The sequence below is a fragment of the Crinia signifera genome, chromosome 7 (genome assembly GCF_055691185.1).
Source record: "Crinia signifera chromosome 7, ASM5569118v1, whole genome shotgun sequence".
NCBI lineage: Eukaryota > Metazoa > Chordata > Amphibia > Anura > Myobatrachidae > Crinia > Crinia signifera.
In genome coordinates, this window is record NC_139223.1 from 94,991,344 (window position 1) to 95,012,493 (window position 21,150).

A 21,150-nucleotide genomic window follows, 5' to 3' on the forward strand; every position below is an offset into this window, starting at 1 on the left:
TAGCAGAAAGCAGCACACCTACCCCCAAAAGTAACATGCTGTATATACTATATCCCACTAACACCATCCCTACCTCTAGGGGTACTCTCCTCTCCAACTAAGTATAGAAAGCATGTAACCCTGCACTGTATTCAATACAACAAGGTACCTGCGCTACTAACTGGAGAAAGCAGATACCCAATATTTCTTAAATTCTGACACTCTGTTCATACTGTAATAACATTGCTGAACGCTCACTGACTCTCAGGGAACCAGGACGGTTGAGAGATTCAGCAGCAGCTTCCGCAATCTTTTCAATTGTGAGTGTCATTCTTTCTTGTACTTAAATCTATACTTTACACCCTCTATCATAGCGGTTACCCTTGCAACATAGTACCTAGCCACGGCTCTGTATTGTTAAATCAGTATTACAAGCAGTTATTGCACAAATTGACCAATTTACAATACATATTCATTCAGCGATACTGCAAATGATATATCTGTAAATATCCGGACTGCACCAGTGTAGAACAATTTCCTGCCTGGTCCTAATTACTATGAAAAATGTTGCTACTTATACTTCCTTACCACAAAGATAGGTACAGTAAACACTGATTCAGACACAGGCTGACTTTCAAATATAAGCCGTACTGTCTGATCACTGTGTTTCCCTATCAGACAACCAGTGTGGTCTATACGAACAGTTGAATACAGATTTATTCTATAAAATTAATAGTATTACTCAACTGTTCATTTTCAATGTTTAATGTTGTCTGTTTGTTTGTCTGACAAAATTATTTTACTAAAATCATTAAAAGTTACATTTTATCTTTAAAAAAATCTTGACATACATTTTGACAATTTAAAAGCGTGCCCCCAAACAAAAGAGAGTACTTTTTCCTTCTTTATCTTCGAAAAACTAGGGGTGTCTATTCCCTTACAATGCATTATCAATGCTAAGATCACTTTTTTTATTTATGTTTTATTAATTTTATGCATGTCAATTATGTGAAGTACCAAAAATAAATGTTTACATATTTTTACATAAGTTGTTTTGTGGAACTTAATCCTTCCTCAAAAGTACAGTTTCTATACATTTTCTTATTCCCGTCATATAGCGGACCAGCTGGACAGATTATTGGGAGGGGCTGGGGAAGACCCAGCGGTCTTGGTGCATGTTGGCACCAACGACAAAGTCAGTGGTAGATGGGATGTCCTCAAAAATGATTTAAGGGATCTAGACAATAAACTTAAGGCGAGGACATCTAAGGTAATAATCTCAGATATATTGCCTGTGCCACGAGCTAGCCCAGGGAGACAGAGGGAGATTAGGGAGGTTAACGTGTGGCACAAAGACTGGTGTAGGAGGGAGGGATTTGAGTTACTAGAAAACTGGGCGGACTTCTCGGTCAGGTGCCATCTCTTTTGCCGTGACGGATTGCACCTGAACGAGGAGGGGGCAGGAGTGCTCGGGGGTAGAATGGTGGGAAGGCTTGAGGAGATTTTAAACTAGGAGGGTGGGGGGAGGGTACAGTAAGAAACCTTTAAACCAACAAACAAGTGTAGAATAGAGGGCAAAGGCAGCTACATTGTGGAGGAAGCAAGGCAAAGGGAGGAAAAAGGGAATGAGGTATATGAAAAGTGTATGAGAGACACACAGCCAAGTACAAAGATTGTCCATGATACTGATTTATTGTTTCAGGAACCTTCTGCAACTTTAACAGGTAACATGACATGGGAAAAAGGAAAAACAAGATCTAAAATGCTTTTATCTGAATGCTAGGAGTTTAACTGGTAAAATGGGGGAACTAGAGACCCTAGTTTTGGAAGAAGATTTTGATCTCATAGGTATTACTGAAACTTGGTGGGATGAATCCCAAGAAGGTTGTAGTCTTTTTAGAAAAAAACTGATTAGGTAGAAGGGGAGGTGGGGTTTGTTTATATGTTAAACCATCCTTAAAACCATACAATAGGGAAGACATAAATGAGAGCACAATGGAGTCAGTAGAAGCGGTATGTGTAGAAATCACAGGTAATATTAAAGGGGCTAAAAAACTTATAGTAAAACATGTTATAAACCACCCAACATAAATAAGGAGGAGTAAAAAGACCTCTTGCTACAGGTGTGAAAAGCAGCCAGCTTAGGGGACATTATTATTATGAGTGGCTTAACTACCCAGAAATAAATTGGAAGCATAGGTCAACTAGTACCACTAAGGGAAATGTTTTATTGGATGCCCTAAATGACCACTATTTGTATCAATTTATAGAAAGTCCAATCAGAAATAACAATATCCTGGATCTCTTGATAAGCAACAACGGGGACATTGTTATTAACATAACCATAAGGGATACATTGGGGAACAGTGATCACAATATGATCACATTTTAACAAAGATAATTATATTGGAGCAACTAGGTCCTTACATTTTAGAGAAGCAAACTTTGGCATGTTTAAGGAGTCCTTAAAGTATATAAACTGGAAGGAATTTTTTAAAGGTATGGATACTACTAAAAGGCAAACTTTAAAAAAAAATACTGCTGGAGGGCACTTATAAATTTATTCCTAGGGTAAATTAAAGAACACATGTCAAAGGAAACCTATGTGGCTTAACAGCAAATTCAATAGCTAAAAAAAAGGAGGGCATTCAAAACATTTAAACAAGATGGGACACTCAAATCATTTGCCACATATAAAGAATGTAAAAAGAAATGTAAAAATACAATCAAGATGGCTTAATTAGAGACTGAACGTAAAATAGCAGCAGATAGCAAATCTAATCCCAAAAAAATCTACAGTTATATAAATGGGAAGCGGTTAAGGTAGGAAAATATTGGCCCACTAAAAAATCAGCAGGGTACTTATATCATTTATTATAAGTATTCTCACTGTGGAGTTGATACGTGTTACACCCTAGGATACTAAAAGAATCGAGTTCTGTCACAGCACTACCATTATATCTGGTACTCGAGGAATCAAACTCAGGGATGGTACCAACGGACTGGCGCATAGCTAACGTAGTACCAATATGGAAGAAAGGTAGCAAAACTAACCCTGTCAATTATAGGCTGGTCAGCCTTACATCCATTGTGTGGAAAATATTAGAAGGAATAAGAGATAGTATCCAAAATTTCTTAGAACAGGAGAAAGTGATAAGTAAGGCTCAGCATGGGTTTGTCAAAAATAGATCAAGTCAGTAGGGGGCTGGATTTAGGGAAATCTGTTGATGTAATACTGCTTGATTTCGCTAAAGCTTTTGACATGGTGCCTCTTAAAAGGTTATTAATGACACTAGGTAATTTAGGGTTAGGAGATAAAATTTGTAATTGGATTAAAAACTGTTTGCACAATCAGGGACAGAGAGTGGTAGTAAATGGCATACATTCCAGCTGGGGTAAGGTCCAAAGTGGAGTCGCACAAGGCCAATATTGGGACCCACCTTTTTTAATATATTCATTAATGATATTGGAAGTGACATAGGGCATTATTCTGATCTGAGCTCAGTACAAATTTGTTCGGAAAATGGGCAAAACCATGTGCACTGCAGGTGGGACAGATGTAACATGTATAGAGAGAGTTAGGTTTGTGTGAGTTATTTTGTTTCTGTGCAAGGTAAATACTGGCTGCATTATTTTTACACTGCAATTTAGATTTCAGTTTCAGCACACCCCACCCAAATTTAATTATCTTTGCACAGGTTACATCTGCCACACCTGCAGTGCATATGGTTTTGCCCATTTTCCGAACAAATTTGTACTGAGCTCAGATCAGAATAAGGCCCATAGTGAGTAAAATTGCAATATTTGCAGATGACACGATGGAAATTAAGGAAAGTAAGGAAATTAACTCAGGAGAGGATGTGGAAACACTACAAAGTGACTTAAATAAACTGGAAAGGTGGGCGGAAAGGTGGAAAATGCAGTTAAACGTTGAAAAATGTAAAGTAATTAATTATGGGAACAAAAATGAACAAGCTACTTTTAGGCTAAATGTAAATGTAGTTTTTATAGGAAATTCTGCTGTAGAGAAGGACTTGTGGGTCATCATAGATGAGAAATTGGTTAAAAAATCCCAAGAGGCACTTATATCATACCTGCACTCTGCTATAACTACTTTAGATCAAAAACATTAACAAACACTGTCCAAAGAAACTTTGGGTAGGATTCAGAATTGCTAGTAGCAATCCAAAATCAGCCCCAGCCCCAATATCCGGGTTTGCGCATGCGACAGAGAATGGCTTTGGCGACTAACACACTCCCCAGCGTGTTCACTGCGGGGAGAGAGGGCTGGGGGTGAAAACAAGCTTGACCCCAAGCATTTTATGGGTGTCCCTATGAAAATGCTGGGAGTTCCTATGGGTGCACGGGGGGGGGGTTCAATGCCTGACAGGAGCGGGCGGCTGATGTCACAGGACATCAACTACCTGCCCCGTCTTCAACCTAGTGCTCAGTTGAGACCAACTTTTATTTGAGCAGGCAGGAGAAATCATTCGATGTTTGGTGACCATGAAATTATTTCTCCTGCCAGCGTAGGCATGCGAGGGGATGTGTTCTCATACACATCCTCTCTTATGGTACTGGCAGGGGGAGGGGATATTTGGCCGATGTCCGTTGCTTAACGAGCCAACCTGAATTAGGGCCTTTTCTCAACTTTCTCAAAAAATGGGCCGAGTTGCAAGCTCTTCTAGCTGAATGTGCTGGGAAAAGCCTCATATTTGTTAGTCAAAAATTTTATGACAGGAGCAATAAAGCTCACACTATTAGCCCGTAGACTTAAATCTAAACGAGCTTCACATGTTGGTTCGTCACTTAGAGATTCAACAGGGAAAATGGTATATAACCCTGAGGATATAATTGGTATATTAGCCCATTGTTATGGAGCTCTTTACAATTTGTCAACTCAATCTGATTCTTCTTCACATGCTCATGGAATCAAGCAATACCTGGAATCTTGTGCCGAATCTTCAGAATCTACAGCCCATACCTTAGGGGTAGGTATCACTGAGGAGGAGTTTGCCTCTGCTCTCAAGGTACAAAAACCATCAACGGCTCCTGGCCCAGACGGGCTCACTATGGCCTACTATAAATAATTTGCAAAGCAACTTTCCCCTCAATTTATCACTGTAGATTATTTAACCCATAGAGTGCCAAAGTTGCTGTGAGCAATTCTCAAAATATCTGCCAAAAAATGTCAGCATCGCTCACAGTGAATGTTCTTTTAGTATAAATAAATACAAATACATCCAAGTTAATTAATTGAAGTCTAGATAAATAATGCACACAAAAAAAGAACAGCTGCTGTGAGCGGCACTGGCATTTTTAATAGATATTTTGAGAATCTCTCACAGCAATGTTGGCAAACAAGTGATTAATAAAAAGGTTTGCATGCCTATTTTCACACCTATTTTGACAAATTCCCTTGGCACTCAATGGGTTAATGCAGTCTTGCACGGAGCCCCCTTCCATCCAGATTCTGACACTTCTAGAATTACTATTATGTGATGTTCTTCCTAAACCTGGAAAAAACCCTTCTCTTTGTGCAAGATACCGTCCCATTTCCAAATTTTAGACACCCAACAGGCAGATACATGTTAGATACATTATTTGTCTCCTCAGAGGAGACAAGTAATGTATCTAACATGTATCTGCCTGTTGGATGTCTGAAAATTTGCCTCATGTGCTCTATTTATGATGTGAGCTTGGGCCTATAAATGTGCAATATTTAAAATTTTAAAAGTTGTGGATTTCTCGATGACTGGTGCGGGTCTTCCTGGAGTCCTTCTGGATTGCAATAAGGAACCTACATATACATATATATATATATATATATATATATATATATATATATATATACACACACACACACATATATATATATACATATATATATATATATATATACACACACACACACAGAAGAAAAAACACTTTGCATATGTATACAGCCAATTTTTGTCCATAAGATTGCTTTGTGTCATTCTATTTCATTAATATATTTTATGCCTATGTAGCCTGTCATATACCCTAATGTTTCCTAAATGTGTATGTCTAAATAGAGCAACTTTAGGTCCACATCAACCATGGAACTATTGTAGAACTGGGCAAACTCTTATGCTGCCATTTTCAAAAATGGCCGGGTCTGCATCATATACCAGAGCACTCTGGATCTCTAACACAAATAGAATAAAGACCCAGTGACCCAGCAAATAAGAAGAAGCAGGAGTGACTAAAAATTACTTGCAATGAAATTAACATAAGAATCCATTCTAAAACCTCATCATCACTTACAGACAGATTGGGATCTAGAAGGGCGGAAGTGACACGCCGCAAGACACCCCGGTGATGGAAGAGAGGGCGGAAGCTACACGCCGCATACACTAGAAGGTGGAAGAGATGCGTCGCCACTTGTATACACACAGAAAGGGCGGAACAAACTATAGAATATATGTTATTTGTATGTCTATTTCGTATGTTTAACCATCCCATGTGAGGCTGTGTGTATACTGGTACTAGCATTTTTTTTGCACTTTTTGTATTATCATTTATCCTTGAGTTTTACATGAATTATTGTTTTTTAAAAATGTCATAGAAACAATAAAAACTAAATTTTTATTCAAAAAATCTTAAAGTCTCTGTATTTGCTTTGATTAACTGTATGGTTTTCCTCAGAATTTACCCATTTTTTTTCCACACTAGAACCACACAAGGTACAGTATCCTGTAGTATACCTACATATTCAGCAGCAACCATATATGCAGTGTTTTGTGTTGACCTCAAAACCCTTTCTTCAATACAGCCAATGCATGATAGTAAGAATATACATGTACTGTATACTGTATGTGCTTTTGTTACAAGCCTAATCTAAGTACATCAAGATTATCATGTGTCACACGCACATCACAGGGATATATTTACTAATTTTGAGTGATTTCAGATAACTTAAAAATAGATCTTAAACAATGTTGACCTTTAAGGGATAAAACACACAATTAATATTTATAAATATTAGTAAGAAAATCATCTGTTAGTATATTTGTGTTTAAATTATTGTTTGGAGATGTGATTTTTAAAACTGTTTCTGTTAGTGAGTATATACTTAACAACATATGCAAAGAAGAAAAAGAAACTCTGGTATATACTTGATACAACGGCCATTGGATCCCAGAATGTGAACATGACATACATGCTTACAAAAGGAAGAGTAGATGCATTCCAAATGTGTTCCACCACCATATGGACATTATTTATAGGTTTTTTTAACATGACATATGGGGCCAAATGTAATAGGGTGAGAGTTTCAGAAAATGAGAGATTTTGGGAGAGTTTTTCCATTTTTTTTAAAGCAGCAATCCATTACACTGTAAAACCAGATTTACTTTGCCATGTAATTGATTGCTGCTTTAAAAAAAAAAAGGGAAAACTCTCCCAAAATCTCTCACTTTCGGAAACTCTCACCCTATTACATTTGGCCCATGGTCTTTTTGTAAAATTGGTCCATGCTTACTGAAGTAACCTAATATAGAAATTACACTTGGTTAGAATAATCACACAGGAAGTGAGGTTTTGACAGAGGTCCCAAGAACAAGCAGCATGGCTCATTGAGACATGTATACATATGTATATTATCCCTAGGATGAAGTATATTTACTAGACAAAACACTTTGGCATGTATTGCTGTACTGTACCTGTGAATATTCCAGGGACAGATGAGCACTAGTTTTTATGTTTTCTTGTACATGTGCTATTTTATGGATACATGTGTAGTAAATATTGAATTTAAACCTTTTTACCCTTAGTGGTCATTAACCAGTGTCATACAACACTATATGAAATATTGCATTTGGGAAAAGTAATTTATTACATATCCCCAAGCCATATAACAACAATAACCATATTATAATTCTGTACTTCTAGAATACATTGTGCAATGTATTATGTTCTACTATGTAAAAGTCTGCATACGGTCCCTGTAGCTACAGTAGATTTGTATTGTATCCTGACTGCATATAGTACTGTATGTCATACCTTAAAGAATTTTCCTAAAGCAAGGTAATCCAGTCCATCAGAACAGTTGAAAACAACACATTGCTTAGCTACAGCTTTTGCCAAGTCCTTAGTAGTTTCTGTTTTTCCTGTGCCTGCAGGACCTTCTGGGGCTCCACCCAGATGAAGATTAAGAGCTCCAAATAAAGTCCTGTTATTGAGAAAAATACAGTGAATTATAATATTTTCTCTTACAATTACTAGAACTCCATGGCTACATAAAAAAAATAATTTATCAACTATTCCCTTGTCTATTCTTTTGGCTGCTCTTTTGTCTGCACATTCCCACAAATGCCGCTAAAAGTACTTTCCTGGCAAACAGGTATGCACCCTATTGGCTAAGCAGACATCAGTCTAGTATGGCTCCAATTAACAAAGTATCATTGACTACATTTGCAAACACAGGTAGTATAATATGAAAGCAGATTATGGTATTATATTTGCTATATCACATATAAAAATAGGCAGCATAGTGACAAGTGTGAGGGTCTTAGAATGCAAGAAACTGTATGTACTGTGGGGTTTTAGCGTCAAACGGGTAGGCACAGGTGAGGTTTTGGCACAGACTTAGACAGTGACATCACAGCTTGGGTCCAAAACAGGGCTTGTCTGAGTTTATTGCAGCACTCAGAGCAAGAAACTAAAAAAAATCAGCCTTTACACTTCAGACAAAACAGAAAAATAAAACCTGCTCATCTGAGCTCTAACTAAACAGAATTAACGTCCTTCTCTATACCAGGGCCACACTATGGGCCTTATTTTGGTTCATTCTTTCTGACAAAATCCTTCTTAGATGGACAAAACCATGTGCACTGCAGGGGGGGGGCAGATGTAACATGTGCAGAGAGAATTCGATTTAGGTGAGTAATTTTTTTTCTGTGCAGGGAAAATACTGACTGCTTTATTTTTACACTGCAATATAGATCTCACTTTGAAGTAAAACCCCACCCAAATCTAATTCTCTCTGCACATGTTACATCTGCCCCACCTGCAGTGCACATGGTTTTGCCCATCTAAGAAGGATTTTGTCAGAAAGAATGAACCAAAAAAAGGCCCTATGTGACACTGGACACACACAGCAGATATAGATCAAGTAACGCAGTACTTACAGCCTTGTCTCTCTCTAGCAGCAGCTTACTGCCTCCAACACCCAGGGAGAGAGAGAGACCCCTATGGAGAGGGCTGGCTCCTTTTTAAAGAATCAGTTGCTCTCCTGATTACCAGCCCAGGACAGAACACCCTTTGTAAGCTGGAGCTTACCACACAGATTGAAACAGCCTGCAGTCTATATGCCATAAAACAGGATTCTAGGGGAAAGGTACCTGCCGTCTATGACTTTCCCTGCCACTGTCTTACAGTACATACATTCAAATATACAGATGGAGCGTCCCTCTTCCTTGCAGGGGCTGGCGGTAGAGGACCTACCCAGTACCATATATTGCCCTATTGGTATAACCTAGTGTCATACAGTACATCTAAGGATCCCAAAAGGACGTTACACAGAGTGTGTCTGGACACCTAGGAGATTGGATACACCTGCCGGAATACCTCTGCCAAAGAGACTGACGTGAACGCAGGTGAAAGGCGCCTGCGCCACACCATCCAATGTCCAAGCCAGAGGGCTACAGGTGCAGGTCAGAGATCGGAGCGGCATTGCGGACAAACACTGCATCATTCACTCACCGCCAAAGCAACTCCCCAGACTCCGTCTGCCTCACAGCCGCAGACCAACCAGCCGCATGTCGGCTAGAGAGAGGGAGAGTACGTCACAGGTGAGAGACGTGGTGGTTACCAGCACGGACCAACCATCCACCGTGTCCACTGGACTAATCAGCAGGCGAAAGCTGCAAACCATTCCTGCTGCTTCAAGAGTATACATCTCATCCACAGCTGCTGATCCATCCCTCATACAGCAGCCGGAGAAAAAGGAGAACACGCCACGGGTGAGAGACGCAGCGTTCCCCAGCTCATTTCATCTGCATATCTTATCTCCTGGCTACAGCACACAGACATTAAACACTGCTGTGGATATCATTCCAACATTATATTGGTCATTACAGTCCAGACCGATATTTCAATAACAATCCAGACCACTACATTTTCAGGATTATAATTCACAAATCATTCCCAGTACAGGTCGTATGGTTTACCAAAAGGCAGTCAATATTTTAAATATATAGTATTATCTTATAATACATATTGATACATGAAGAAACTATACTTTTTATAAATGTGATATTGAATGTAATATATTTAAATTGAGGTGGACACCTACTTTTTATTATTGTCATTATACTGATAGTCTAATGAAATAAAAATCAATTTATTTATTAATTTATAACGGAGTTTATTGTTGTGAATTCAGCCTAAGGTTATTTGAACTTGCGCAGTATTCCCTCTGTAAAAAACTGGCGGTAGATTCTCCAGCCTACCGGAAGGAGACGCTCCCCCCCCCCCCCCCCCAACCCTGACCAACTCCCTGAAGTAGAGACGGGCAGGGTTCCCGTCCCCTACCGACAGGAAACTGGGCCACCTGTGTGTATGGGATGCTTGTGCGTCCCAGTCAGATGTAGCATCTGCTTGCCAGTGGGGGTGACCTGAATGAGCGGCGCTACATCTGTAGGGGTTTTGTAGCAAAAGGTTGACAGACCAGTTAATGGTGGTTTCTTAGAAATTAAGATGTTTTGGAGATGGTTTTCATCTGTTTTCATCCTGTTCAAGACCTGAATAAGTCTACTTGGCTACTGTCCAATCTGTAAAGATTTTCTTTGCTGCAGGAGGAGATAGCTAAACTGCATGCTGAGCTATGTAGGATGTGTGTGTCCTTGGGACCACCACTGCCTCAGAGAGCCCTCAGAAGACATTCTGCCTTGACTGCTGTGGGCTCTGAAAGGCAGAAACTTACAGAGGGCCTCAGACACATCCCTCAAGTGGTCACACTGCAAAACACATATGCTATTCTTGCAGGACTGGAATGTCTGACCAACACAGGCAATAAAGAACAGGAATATATGGGGACTCATACTTCTACTAACTGTTAGACCAGGAAAATTTCACCACCAAAAAGGACTGCACTTCACTGGGGAGGTTCCATCATTAGAGGAGTAAATCTGGGAAATGCTATTAAAGTGGAGAAACAAGTAAGGTGCTTACCTGGAGCCACAGCTTCAAGAGATAAAGAGCGCATGCTAAGAATTGTAAAGGCAGCAGAAAAGATGGGGAGGTGGATGTCATCATCCACCAAGGCACAAATGAACTGGTTAATGCTGAAGTCATGGCCGTAAAAGATGAATTTAGGTAGTTAGGAACTGCTCTAAAACAGGTGGCAACCACTGTAACTTTTTCAGAAGTATTGCCAGTACACAGAGGGGAATATAGAACTCAGAGCATCAGAAACTTCAATGTTTGGCCAAGGAAATGGTGTAATGAGGAGAGATTTGGATTGTTAGGTCATTGTCAAGCTATCTGGCAAGACAGAGCCTTATATATAAAGTGATGGCCTGCACCCATCTTCAAGGGGAACAAGAATACTAAGTAAGAAATTTGGATGCAACTACTTAAACTAGCATAGGGGGCAGTGAACCAAATAAGAATGAAGAAATCTGGCTGGATATCGGGGGGAGGAGCTTGGACCAACATGGAGTAGCAGCAGCACGCTGCAGCTCCCGCTAAAGATCCTGCTAGAAATCCTGATATTTCCCTGATGGAACAGCAGAAAGCATAAACTGAGAGAGAGGTGAAAAGAGAAATAAAACTCATTCCTACTTGTGCGCCCCGACAGAGATAGACGGTGGGAACTGCAGTACAGAGTCCTTGGTGAGGAATCTGTGGTGTGCTTCCGGGGCAAAAGTCACCGGGTGCCGGCGTCTGCTCCGGGCTTGTGTGCGGGTGGTTGCTTGCTGCCTGGCGATCCCTCTCCGGGCTGGGAAGTGCACACCTGCCTGCGGATCTCCTGCTGTGAAACAGCTGATCACAGCCGACCACATCCACGGCTGACAGCTGACCCGGGCGGCCGCCGGAGGACTCACAGCACGGTGTGCACAGCTGACCCTTGGTCTATCAGGGTAGCTGTGCTTTGCCTCCTACATGTAACTTAGTTACCTACCCCTTTTTTCTTGTAGCTGTGCTGTGCAGCGGGGCGGTGTCCGGCTCCCTCTCTCCTCCTCACTGAACGCCAAGATAGATCTACAGCAGATCTACAATGGTTCCCTCTACTCTGTGACTGCTGAGTGAGAATATACTGCAGGACGGGGAGCGGCTCACTCAATTCTCCTTTGCGACCTGCTACTGGCATAGAGCCAGTCTACTGTAGGTAAGAGGTAGAGCTGCCCGATATGCGCCACAAGCAGCAAACTATCTAGGCACAAGGTGTGCAGCTTCCTCCATTTATTTCTATTTTTCTCTAGTGAAGCAGATAAGCTCCCTTAAGTGCCCTTCAAGCTGCTTAGGCAGAAGATATATTGAGGTGGGCATATTACTGGACTGCTGCACCAGGCTGCTGATGCGGCAATACAGCCAAGGTGCAAGTGAATAATCTCTGAGCCCGTACGTGACTTTTTGTTGGATACCCTGATGGGAAATTGATGTTGGGCCACTAATAGAACACTAAACACAGACGCACTGATCGATAAAAGGGAGCTTTACCCTGTGGAGTTGTGTATAGCTTCTTCACAGTACGAACTGCTGAAATACTGCATTAGCACTGCTAATGAAACACAAAGCTCCCCCAATTTCCAAAAACAAACAGGCGCCAGTAAGGATACTGTGGACCGTGTGATATTTTTCTTTCATCCTTTTTTTCTTCCCCCTCTCTTCTCTCCCTCTGCCCCTGCTCCGTTCACCTTAAGACATCGGAATATAAACACAGATATGGGTAAAACTAAAAAATGCTGCTGCTGCAGCAGCTGCTAAACTAGAGAAATATACATGTACTACCCATACCTCTAAATCAACAGCAGAGAGTGTATCAAGCTTGCCATCCTCACATCAGGACTCAGAAACATTTATTAATAAGCTAACACAGTCAACTCAACAAATACTGCAAGCGATATCCGCTTCTGAACATAGAGTCTCTGAAAAAATGGGTCAAGTAGAAATAGATGTCTCCCTCCTAAGGGTGGACATGCAGAAAATTTGTGAATGAGTGGAAGAGACAGAGCATCGAATATCACAAATAGAGAAGATTAATAAAGAAGATGGAAGATTTGTCAAGTGACAAATATACAAACTTAACTTTTAGATATGGAAGGTAGATTTATTCTTATATCTTAATATTCGCATAGTGGGTCTTCCAGAACGAGTGGAAGGAGCAAACCCCGAAAAGTTTGTGGAAGAATGGTTGGTTAAACTATTCACCATGGAGTCCTTTTCACAGCAATTTGCGATAGAAAGGGCGCATTGAATACCATCAAATCCTTCACAACCTGGAGCCCCTGCTCGAACGCTGATTGCTCAATTATTGCATTTCAAAGACAGAGACACTGCTTTGCGTTTAGCACGCACCAAGGGACCGATACATCATGATAGTCATGTGATATCCCTATACCCTGATTTTGCAATAGAAGTACAAAAAAATCGAGCCAGCTTTATGCAGATTAAACAACGATTGAGAGAGTATAATATACAGTATGCCATGCTTTTTCCAGCCCGGCTGCGCGTGATATAGGGGAGAGGAGGGTGGGGGCGATGAGGAAAGGGGTGAAACATTTAGTGTGTGTGTGTCCCCCCCCCCCCCCCCACACACACTTTTTTTTTCCCTTCTCCCAATTTTTATTTATTTATTTATTTTTATTCTCCCTCTCTCTTTCTTTCCCATCCTTATTTCTATCAGGGGAATATAAAATAGAATGCAGGGTTTCCAAAAATGTTGAATATAGCTAGGAGAACGGCTGCCGGACGGGGTCCCGACAGTCGGGATCCCGACAGTCATTAACCCGATGTGGGGATACCGACTGTTAAAACACTGACGGCCGGGTTCCCGACGGCCGTCGGCTATTTTCCCTCGTGGGGGTCCACGACCCCCATAGAGGGAGAATAGAATTGGTGGCGAGCGTAGCTTGCCACCGTGCCCGCAAGGGGCTTTTTTGCGCTGGCCACGCTGTCTGAGACCAGGCAGTCGGGATCCCGACATCGGGATAATGACCGTCGGGATCCCGACTGTCGGTGAATCATACCACACCCAGGAGAACTGAGTCTGTGTTCCCTATATACCCCTAGAACTGTAAGTGTAATACAAAGGTTTATGTGTAGTATTGTCTTTGTTTGTTTATATATCCTGAGTAATAGTTAAAAGTAAGATGGGATCCAGGTATGCCACAGGTCTTAGAGGCCATACAGGGTGGGGGAGGAGGGAAGGGTGGGAAGTAATGTTATGTAATGTATTATGCATGAGCAAATGTAAAAGTACATGTTCTAATAGTTTTTTTTAGATATGTCTTGTCTATATGCAACTAATAGGGTGATACGCTACAATGCAGGGTCATTCTCTCTTTGCCTTTTGATTTTCTCCCCCTTTCATGAGATACCCTTTAGGTATGCAGAGTAAAATGTTAAAAATATATATGGGATCAAAAAGGGTTAAAGGACTAAGCTGTATAAGCTGGAATGTCCGAGGAATAAATAATAGGATCAAAAGATCCCTGGTAATGACTCGGTTAAAGAAATACTGCACAAACATAGTCTGTTAGACAGAAACCCACTTATATGGAGGAAAGATACAGGCATTAAAAAAACTTGGATAGGTACTATGTTCCATGCAACATTTACACAGAGTGCTCGGGAGTAGCAGTCTCAATTAAAAAGAACATGCAATTCAACCTTGAGACAAGTTTGATAACTTTATTTATCTTCCTAAAGGCTATCATATATCAGCAACCTATATATATCATAGCGGTGTACATCTCCCCCCCCCCCCCCCATACAACAATGAAATTCTTCTTAAGGCAGCTTTGTTTATATCCACAGCACCAGAGGTCCCAGTAGTGTGTATGGGAGATTTTAATAACGTGATTAATATAGGTCTTGATAGATGGAGAGAGTTAAATATTGCTAGGGTAAATGTAGCAGACTCCACGGCATTCTCTAGACTGATAACGGAGTTGGGCTGGGTAGATATATGGAGGGAGCAAAATCCTAGTATTTTACAATTTTCCTGTCATACAATCTCTTTTAATACTCTATCGAGAATAGATCTGATATTCATTTCTCCTATACTGGCTACAGCAGTAAATGAAATTAAGTATCTATCAAGAGGCATATCAGATCATTCTCCAGTGCTACTAGAGATTGATATGAACCAAGATAGGGGACCAGGGACATGGAAACTCAATCCATATTGGTTAAAAGTAATTGGAGTAGATCAGGAGATGATCAATACCTGGGAGGGATACATAGTTGATAATAAAGCTTACTATGATGAGGGCATTCGTCACAATGCCTTCAAAGCAGTTATGAGGGGAACGTTAATAAAAAAAACTAGAGATAGACCTAGAAAATAAATGTCAACAACTCAAAGCTAAATATATTGATTCTCAGTCCAAAAGCGACAGGGGCAGGATGCTGGATGCACAGGGGGAATGGGCGGAATACCTATACAGCAAGTCTAAAAGTCTAAGTCCAAGTCTAAAAGGAAACTACTGTTCTCCAGGCACCAGCATTATTATCAAGCGGAAAAAGGGGGTAAACAACTGGTATATATGGCCAAAGAGGAGAATAATAGTAATATAATCAAACATATTTTAAATCCCCAAGGGGAATTATGTCATACAGGTAAGGACATAACAGAGGTGTTTGCTAATTATTACTCTAATTTGTATAAATCTCGAGAAACCCAGTCTAGGGACAGTACACAGGATTACTTAGACCAAATTGAAATAAGCCCGTTATATGAGAAAGAAGCCCAAATGCTAGAAGCACCATTCACAATGCAGGAGGTCAAAGAGGCGATCTCTTCCCTTCTCTCATCAAAGTCGCCAGGGAGAGATGGGATCCCTATAGAAGTACATAAAATAAATGGAGATTTTTATTATACCATACTTAACAGAGCTGTTTAACTCAATATTGGAATGGGGCTCTCTCCCCACCACTATGTCTGAGACAATAATCATTGTAATACCGAAGAAGAACATGGATCCTCTTTCTCCTGAGTCATACAGGTCAATCTCATTGTTAAATATGGATGTTAAAATAATCGCCAAGATATTAGCAATTAGGTTATGCACAGTTATAACATCAATCATACATCCGGATCAAACCGGTTTTATGCCCGGCAGAGCCACCACTCAAAATATACGTCGATTATTCTACCATCTCCAGAGAGAGCGAGGGAGGGAATCGTGGGCCTTTTTTGTGTCTTTGGACATGGCAAAGGCCTTCGACACAGTGGAATGGACTTATTTATGGGCTGTTTTGAGTAAATATGCGTTTGGCCCAAGGTTTATCAGCTGGATAAAGCTCTTATACTCTGAGCCGTAAGCAAGAGTTTCGGTTAACGGATATGTGTCGGGTACATTCAAAATGAGCAGGGGAACTAGGCCGGGGTGCCCTTTATCCCCTGCACTATTTGCAATTACAATAGAGCCATTAGCCTCCAGGATTCATTCAAACCCTGAGATAAGTGGGATTAAAATTGGGGACGTTGAGGACGTAATAGCACTTTATGCAGACGATATGCTGCTATTCTTATTGGACGCAGACAAATCACTGTGCGCTTTACTAAATACAGTCAATAAATTTGGTACTCACTCAGGTTTAAAACTAAACTAAATCCAACATATTTCCAGCTTCTAGCGTTATACCAGAAGAATTTTATGTAAAAAGTCCATTAAGATGGACATTAAAATTCAAATATTTAGGGATATGGGTGACTCCTTATGCAAATGAGTATATAGCAATGAATGTCGACCCAATAAGGGAGGAGTTTAAAGTAAGAATGCGTACATGGAAAAAAGCTACCAATAACCGTTATGGGTTGAATAAATATGGTTAAAATGATAATTCAACTGAAATATTTGCATGTATGGCAAAATTTCCAGGTACATATGAGTTATCCGGGCGCCCGATTTCTAAATCGGGTCGGATCGGGCACATCGCATCGCATCGCATGCGACCATCGGATGCGATGCGATGCGATGCGATGACCCGATTTTTCCATAGGAATCAATGTTAAAATGGACTGAGTCCATTTTAACATGGAATTCAATGGGAAAAAGGGGTCCTTTTCATACCCCTACTATCCAAGTGGGCATGGAGTTGGATATAAACCTGTGGCGAGCGTAGCGAGCCACCGAGCCCGAAGCGTGGCGAGCGTAGCGAGCCCCGCGAGGGGACATAGAATACCGTCCCCTTGCGGGGCTCGCTTCGCTCGCCACGCTTCGGGCTCGGTGGCTCGCTACGCTCGCCACAGGTTTATATCCAACTCCATGCCCACTTGGATAGTAGGGGTATGAAAAGGACCCCTTTTGGTACTTGTGAGTTATCCGGGCGCCCGATGTGGTCATCGCATGCCATTATAATAAGCATACGATGCGACACGATGCGACGCGATTTTCCATCGCGTCGTATCTCGTCGCATCGTATGCTTATTGTATGGTATACAATGGGATGCGATGCGACGCGACGCGATGTTTACACTTCCCGCCCATTTTTAAACCCGCCCTCTGGCACATCTGGCAGAAAATCAGTGTGAGGTAGTTTCCAGAGGAGAGAGCAAGTGTTTGAGTGTGACAGATATTGATTTACAGCGTTTCTGAGGTGAATTATTGGACATTTACCCCAATATTGCCCCATTTGGCCCCTTACACCTGGCCCATTTCACCCCTTACACTATTATTGCCAAAATGGCTGTGGTTGATGGCATCTTCAGCCTCCCAAAAACAGAGGAAGAGACAGTCGCATTCCTGCAGGAGAAAGGGCTGCTCCCATTGACTGCCACATGCCCAAATGGCCACCCTATGCGCCTGTCCCTGAAAGAGCACAAATGGCGCTGCTATATTAAAAGCTGCAGCAAAAAACAGAGTCTGCGGGCCTCCCTATTCTATCCTGGGTGCAGGCTCCCATTCATGACGATCCTGCGGTTTATCTGGTGCTGGTGCGATGAACTGACATCAATTGAATTCTGTGCAAAGAATTTAAAAATCTGCAATAAAAGCACCATTTTTTACAACGCCTTGATGCGGGAGGCATGCCAATGTGATTTAATGGCACAGCCACAGCAGCAGATTGGAGGCCCAGGCAAAATGGTGGAGGTTGATGAAACCCTGTTTGTCAAACGCAAGGCCAATGTTGGCAGAGTACTCCCACAGCAGTGGGTGTTCGGAGGAGTGTGCCGGGAGACAGGGGACTGTTTTATGGTTGCAGTTCCCAAACGAGATGCACCCACTCTCATTGGTGCAATTGTGCAGCACGTGGCACCTGGCAGCACCATCGTAAGTGATTGCTGGCGCGCCTACCAAACTAGTGAACTGGAGCGGGCTGGTTACAGCCACTTGCGGGTAAATCACCGCTTCAACTTCGTCGACCCAGAGACTGGTGCACACACACAGAACATTGAGCGACTATGGGGGTGTGCAAAATGGCGCAACAAACGCCAGCGGGGCACAGCCCGCCATCATCTAGATTCCTACATGCAGGAGTTCATGTGGCGAAAATGCCTGGCGAGAGACAACACATTTGAGCGTATTCTGCATGCGCTCACGTTAGTTGATAAATCATGATGTTGATTGATTATTGTGTGCTTTATGATTACTTGTTATTCTAATTTATTTCATTCTTATGTTAATTACACAGTTATTACCTTTAATTCAGTTGTCCTTAATGTGTCAGATATGCATGATATGGATGAATGATATTGGATGCTCACAGCCACTCCACTATCAACGTGAACCCGAAGCGTGGCGAGCGCAGCGAGGCCGCGAGGGGCGGCGGTACGCGTCCTACGACCTTTTCATGCCCTACTATCCACTAGGGCGTGGAGTGAGAATATAATAGTGTGGCGAGCGTAGCGAGCCACCGAGCCCGAAGCGTGGCGAGCGCAGCGAGCCCCGCGAGGGGACACGGATACCTTCACAGGTAAGCGCGTCCCTTCGCGGGCTTACCTGTGAAGGTATCCGTGTCCCCTCGTGGGGCTCGCTGCGCTCGCCACGCTTCGGGCACGGTGGCTCGCTGCGCTCGCCACACTATTATATTCTCACTCCACGCCCTAGTGGATAGTAGGGCATGAAAAGGTCGTAGGACGCGTACCGCCGCCCCTCGCGGGCTCGCTGCGCTCGCCACGCTTCGGGTTCACTTTGATAGTGGAGTGGCGTTAACAATGGGGATGGGACTGACATTGTGTCACTTTTTGGGACACTTTCTTGGGGGTTTTACACTGCAAAAATCGGGTGGTATCGCATCGCATCGCATGCCATGTGGTTAACATGCGATGCGACGTGATCACTTTACATAGTACCCGATGTAAAATCGGGTTCGGGTGGTCATCTCGTCGCGTCGCATCGCATGCCATTTGGTTAACATACGATGCCATGCGATGCGACGCGATGCGTATACGACCAAAAATCGGGCGCCCAGATAACTCACAAGTACCCCCCTTTTTCCCATTGAATTCCATGTTAAAATGGACTCAGTCCATTTTAACATTGATTCCTATGGAAAAATCGGGTCATCGCATCCGATGGTCGCATGCGATGCGATGCGATGCGATATCGCATCGCATCGCATCTGATTGTATGCCTTAACTTAAGGCATACAATCAAAAAATCAGGCGCCCAGATAACTCATAAGTACCAATTTCCATATACAGTATATATCTCCAAAAAACTGTTTTCAGATATTGATCGATTAATATCATCCTTTATATGGAAAGATAAACCTGCTCGAGTTTCGTTAAAACCTTAAGTAAATCAAAAGAGATGGGGGGCCTGTCTCTCCCAAATTTTAGAAATTACTATATGGCCTCTCAATTGGTACATTTAAGTGGCTGGGTTTCTAATAATATTGACAAAACACTACAAGCCTTTTTAAAAGAGCAATTTGGACAGATAGATTGCCCCCTACATGTATTACTATCAGGGATAAAAATAAATAGACTCCCCCCCATTGTTCCGCCAAGCTATATTAGTATGGAGAAGTGTGCATATAATATATAAATGTAGTGGTATAGAAAATGACTCTCCCCTCTGGTATATTAATAACTATCCATAACTGGCTAAAATATCACCAGATAATATATGGAAATATAAAGGAATAAACAACGTTGGACATCTCTATGTTAGCGGATATTTTAAGTAATTTGCGCAGCTTCAGAATGAATTTAATATCTCACAGAAATGTTTCTTTAGCGTCATGCTATTAACTAAAAGATTAAGGGTCTTACATAAAACGTATTCATCCCCTATTAAAATACTGCTAAAGAGAACAAATGGTAAAGGGCAAGTATCCCGATTGTATACTAACATTAACAATAATCAACATCTAGACATGCTGGATTGTCTTAAAGTAAAATGGGAAAAAGACTTCGGTCCAATTACAGGGGAACAATGGGGAAAAACACTGGGCTCAATAAAGTATGCCACGTCGTGTATTAGGTATCAACAAATATACTATTATATTTTGCACAGGGTATATCGAACACCAGAAATGCTATTTAAATGCGGCCTGAGAGCAAATGCACAATGTCGAAAGTGTGGGGAGGATGAGGTAGGATTTTGGCATTTGTTCTGGGAATGCCCAGGGGTTTTCTTATTTTGGAAGAGAGTTTGGAATGTTGTTATGTCCACAGTTCTGATTAATATACAGTGTAGTCACAGAGCCTGTATCTTCGGCCTGGAAGTGAAAGAACTCTGTTCTAAAGAGATACTGTATATCAATATATTATGTGCTTGTTTACATTGGCTAAGGTGATAATAGCCCATACCTGGTTCTCACCAAAACAACCAGAAACAATAGAATGGAGAGATCTAGTAAATGAAGTACAAAGACATGAGAAATATATGTCTCATGAACGAAATACAATCTCTGGGCACCATGCTAAATGGGATGGCTGGTGTCGATCAAGAATGTATAAACCTTTCTACAGGACATTAAAGCAGCACTAACACAGTTGCTATATTTTGATAGAAGGGCCACTCTGCC

At 41.6% G+C, this 21,150-nt stretch overlaps 1 protein-coding gene across 2 annotated transcripts in view; it reads right to left on the reverse strand.

The window, feature by feature from the left end:
- Window positions 1-21,150, reverse strand: part of DNAH7 (dynein axonemal heavy chain 7) — a 918,640-nt gene that overhangs the window by 457,942 nt on the left and 439,548 nt on the right. For both annotated transcript variants that reach the window (XM_083153498.1, XM_083153497.1), the window contains one exon: window positions 8,005-8,173. In XM_083153498.1, coding sequence (XP_083009624.1) covers window positions 8,005-8,173 — 169 coding nt within the window. The remainder of the gene's footprint in view (window positions 1-8,004; window positions 8,174-21,150) is intronic.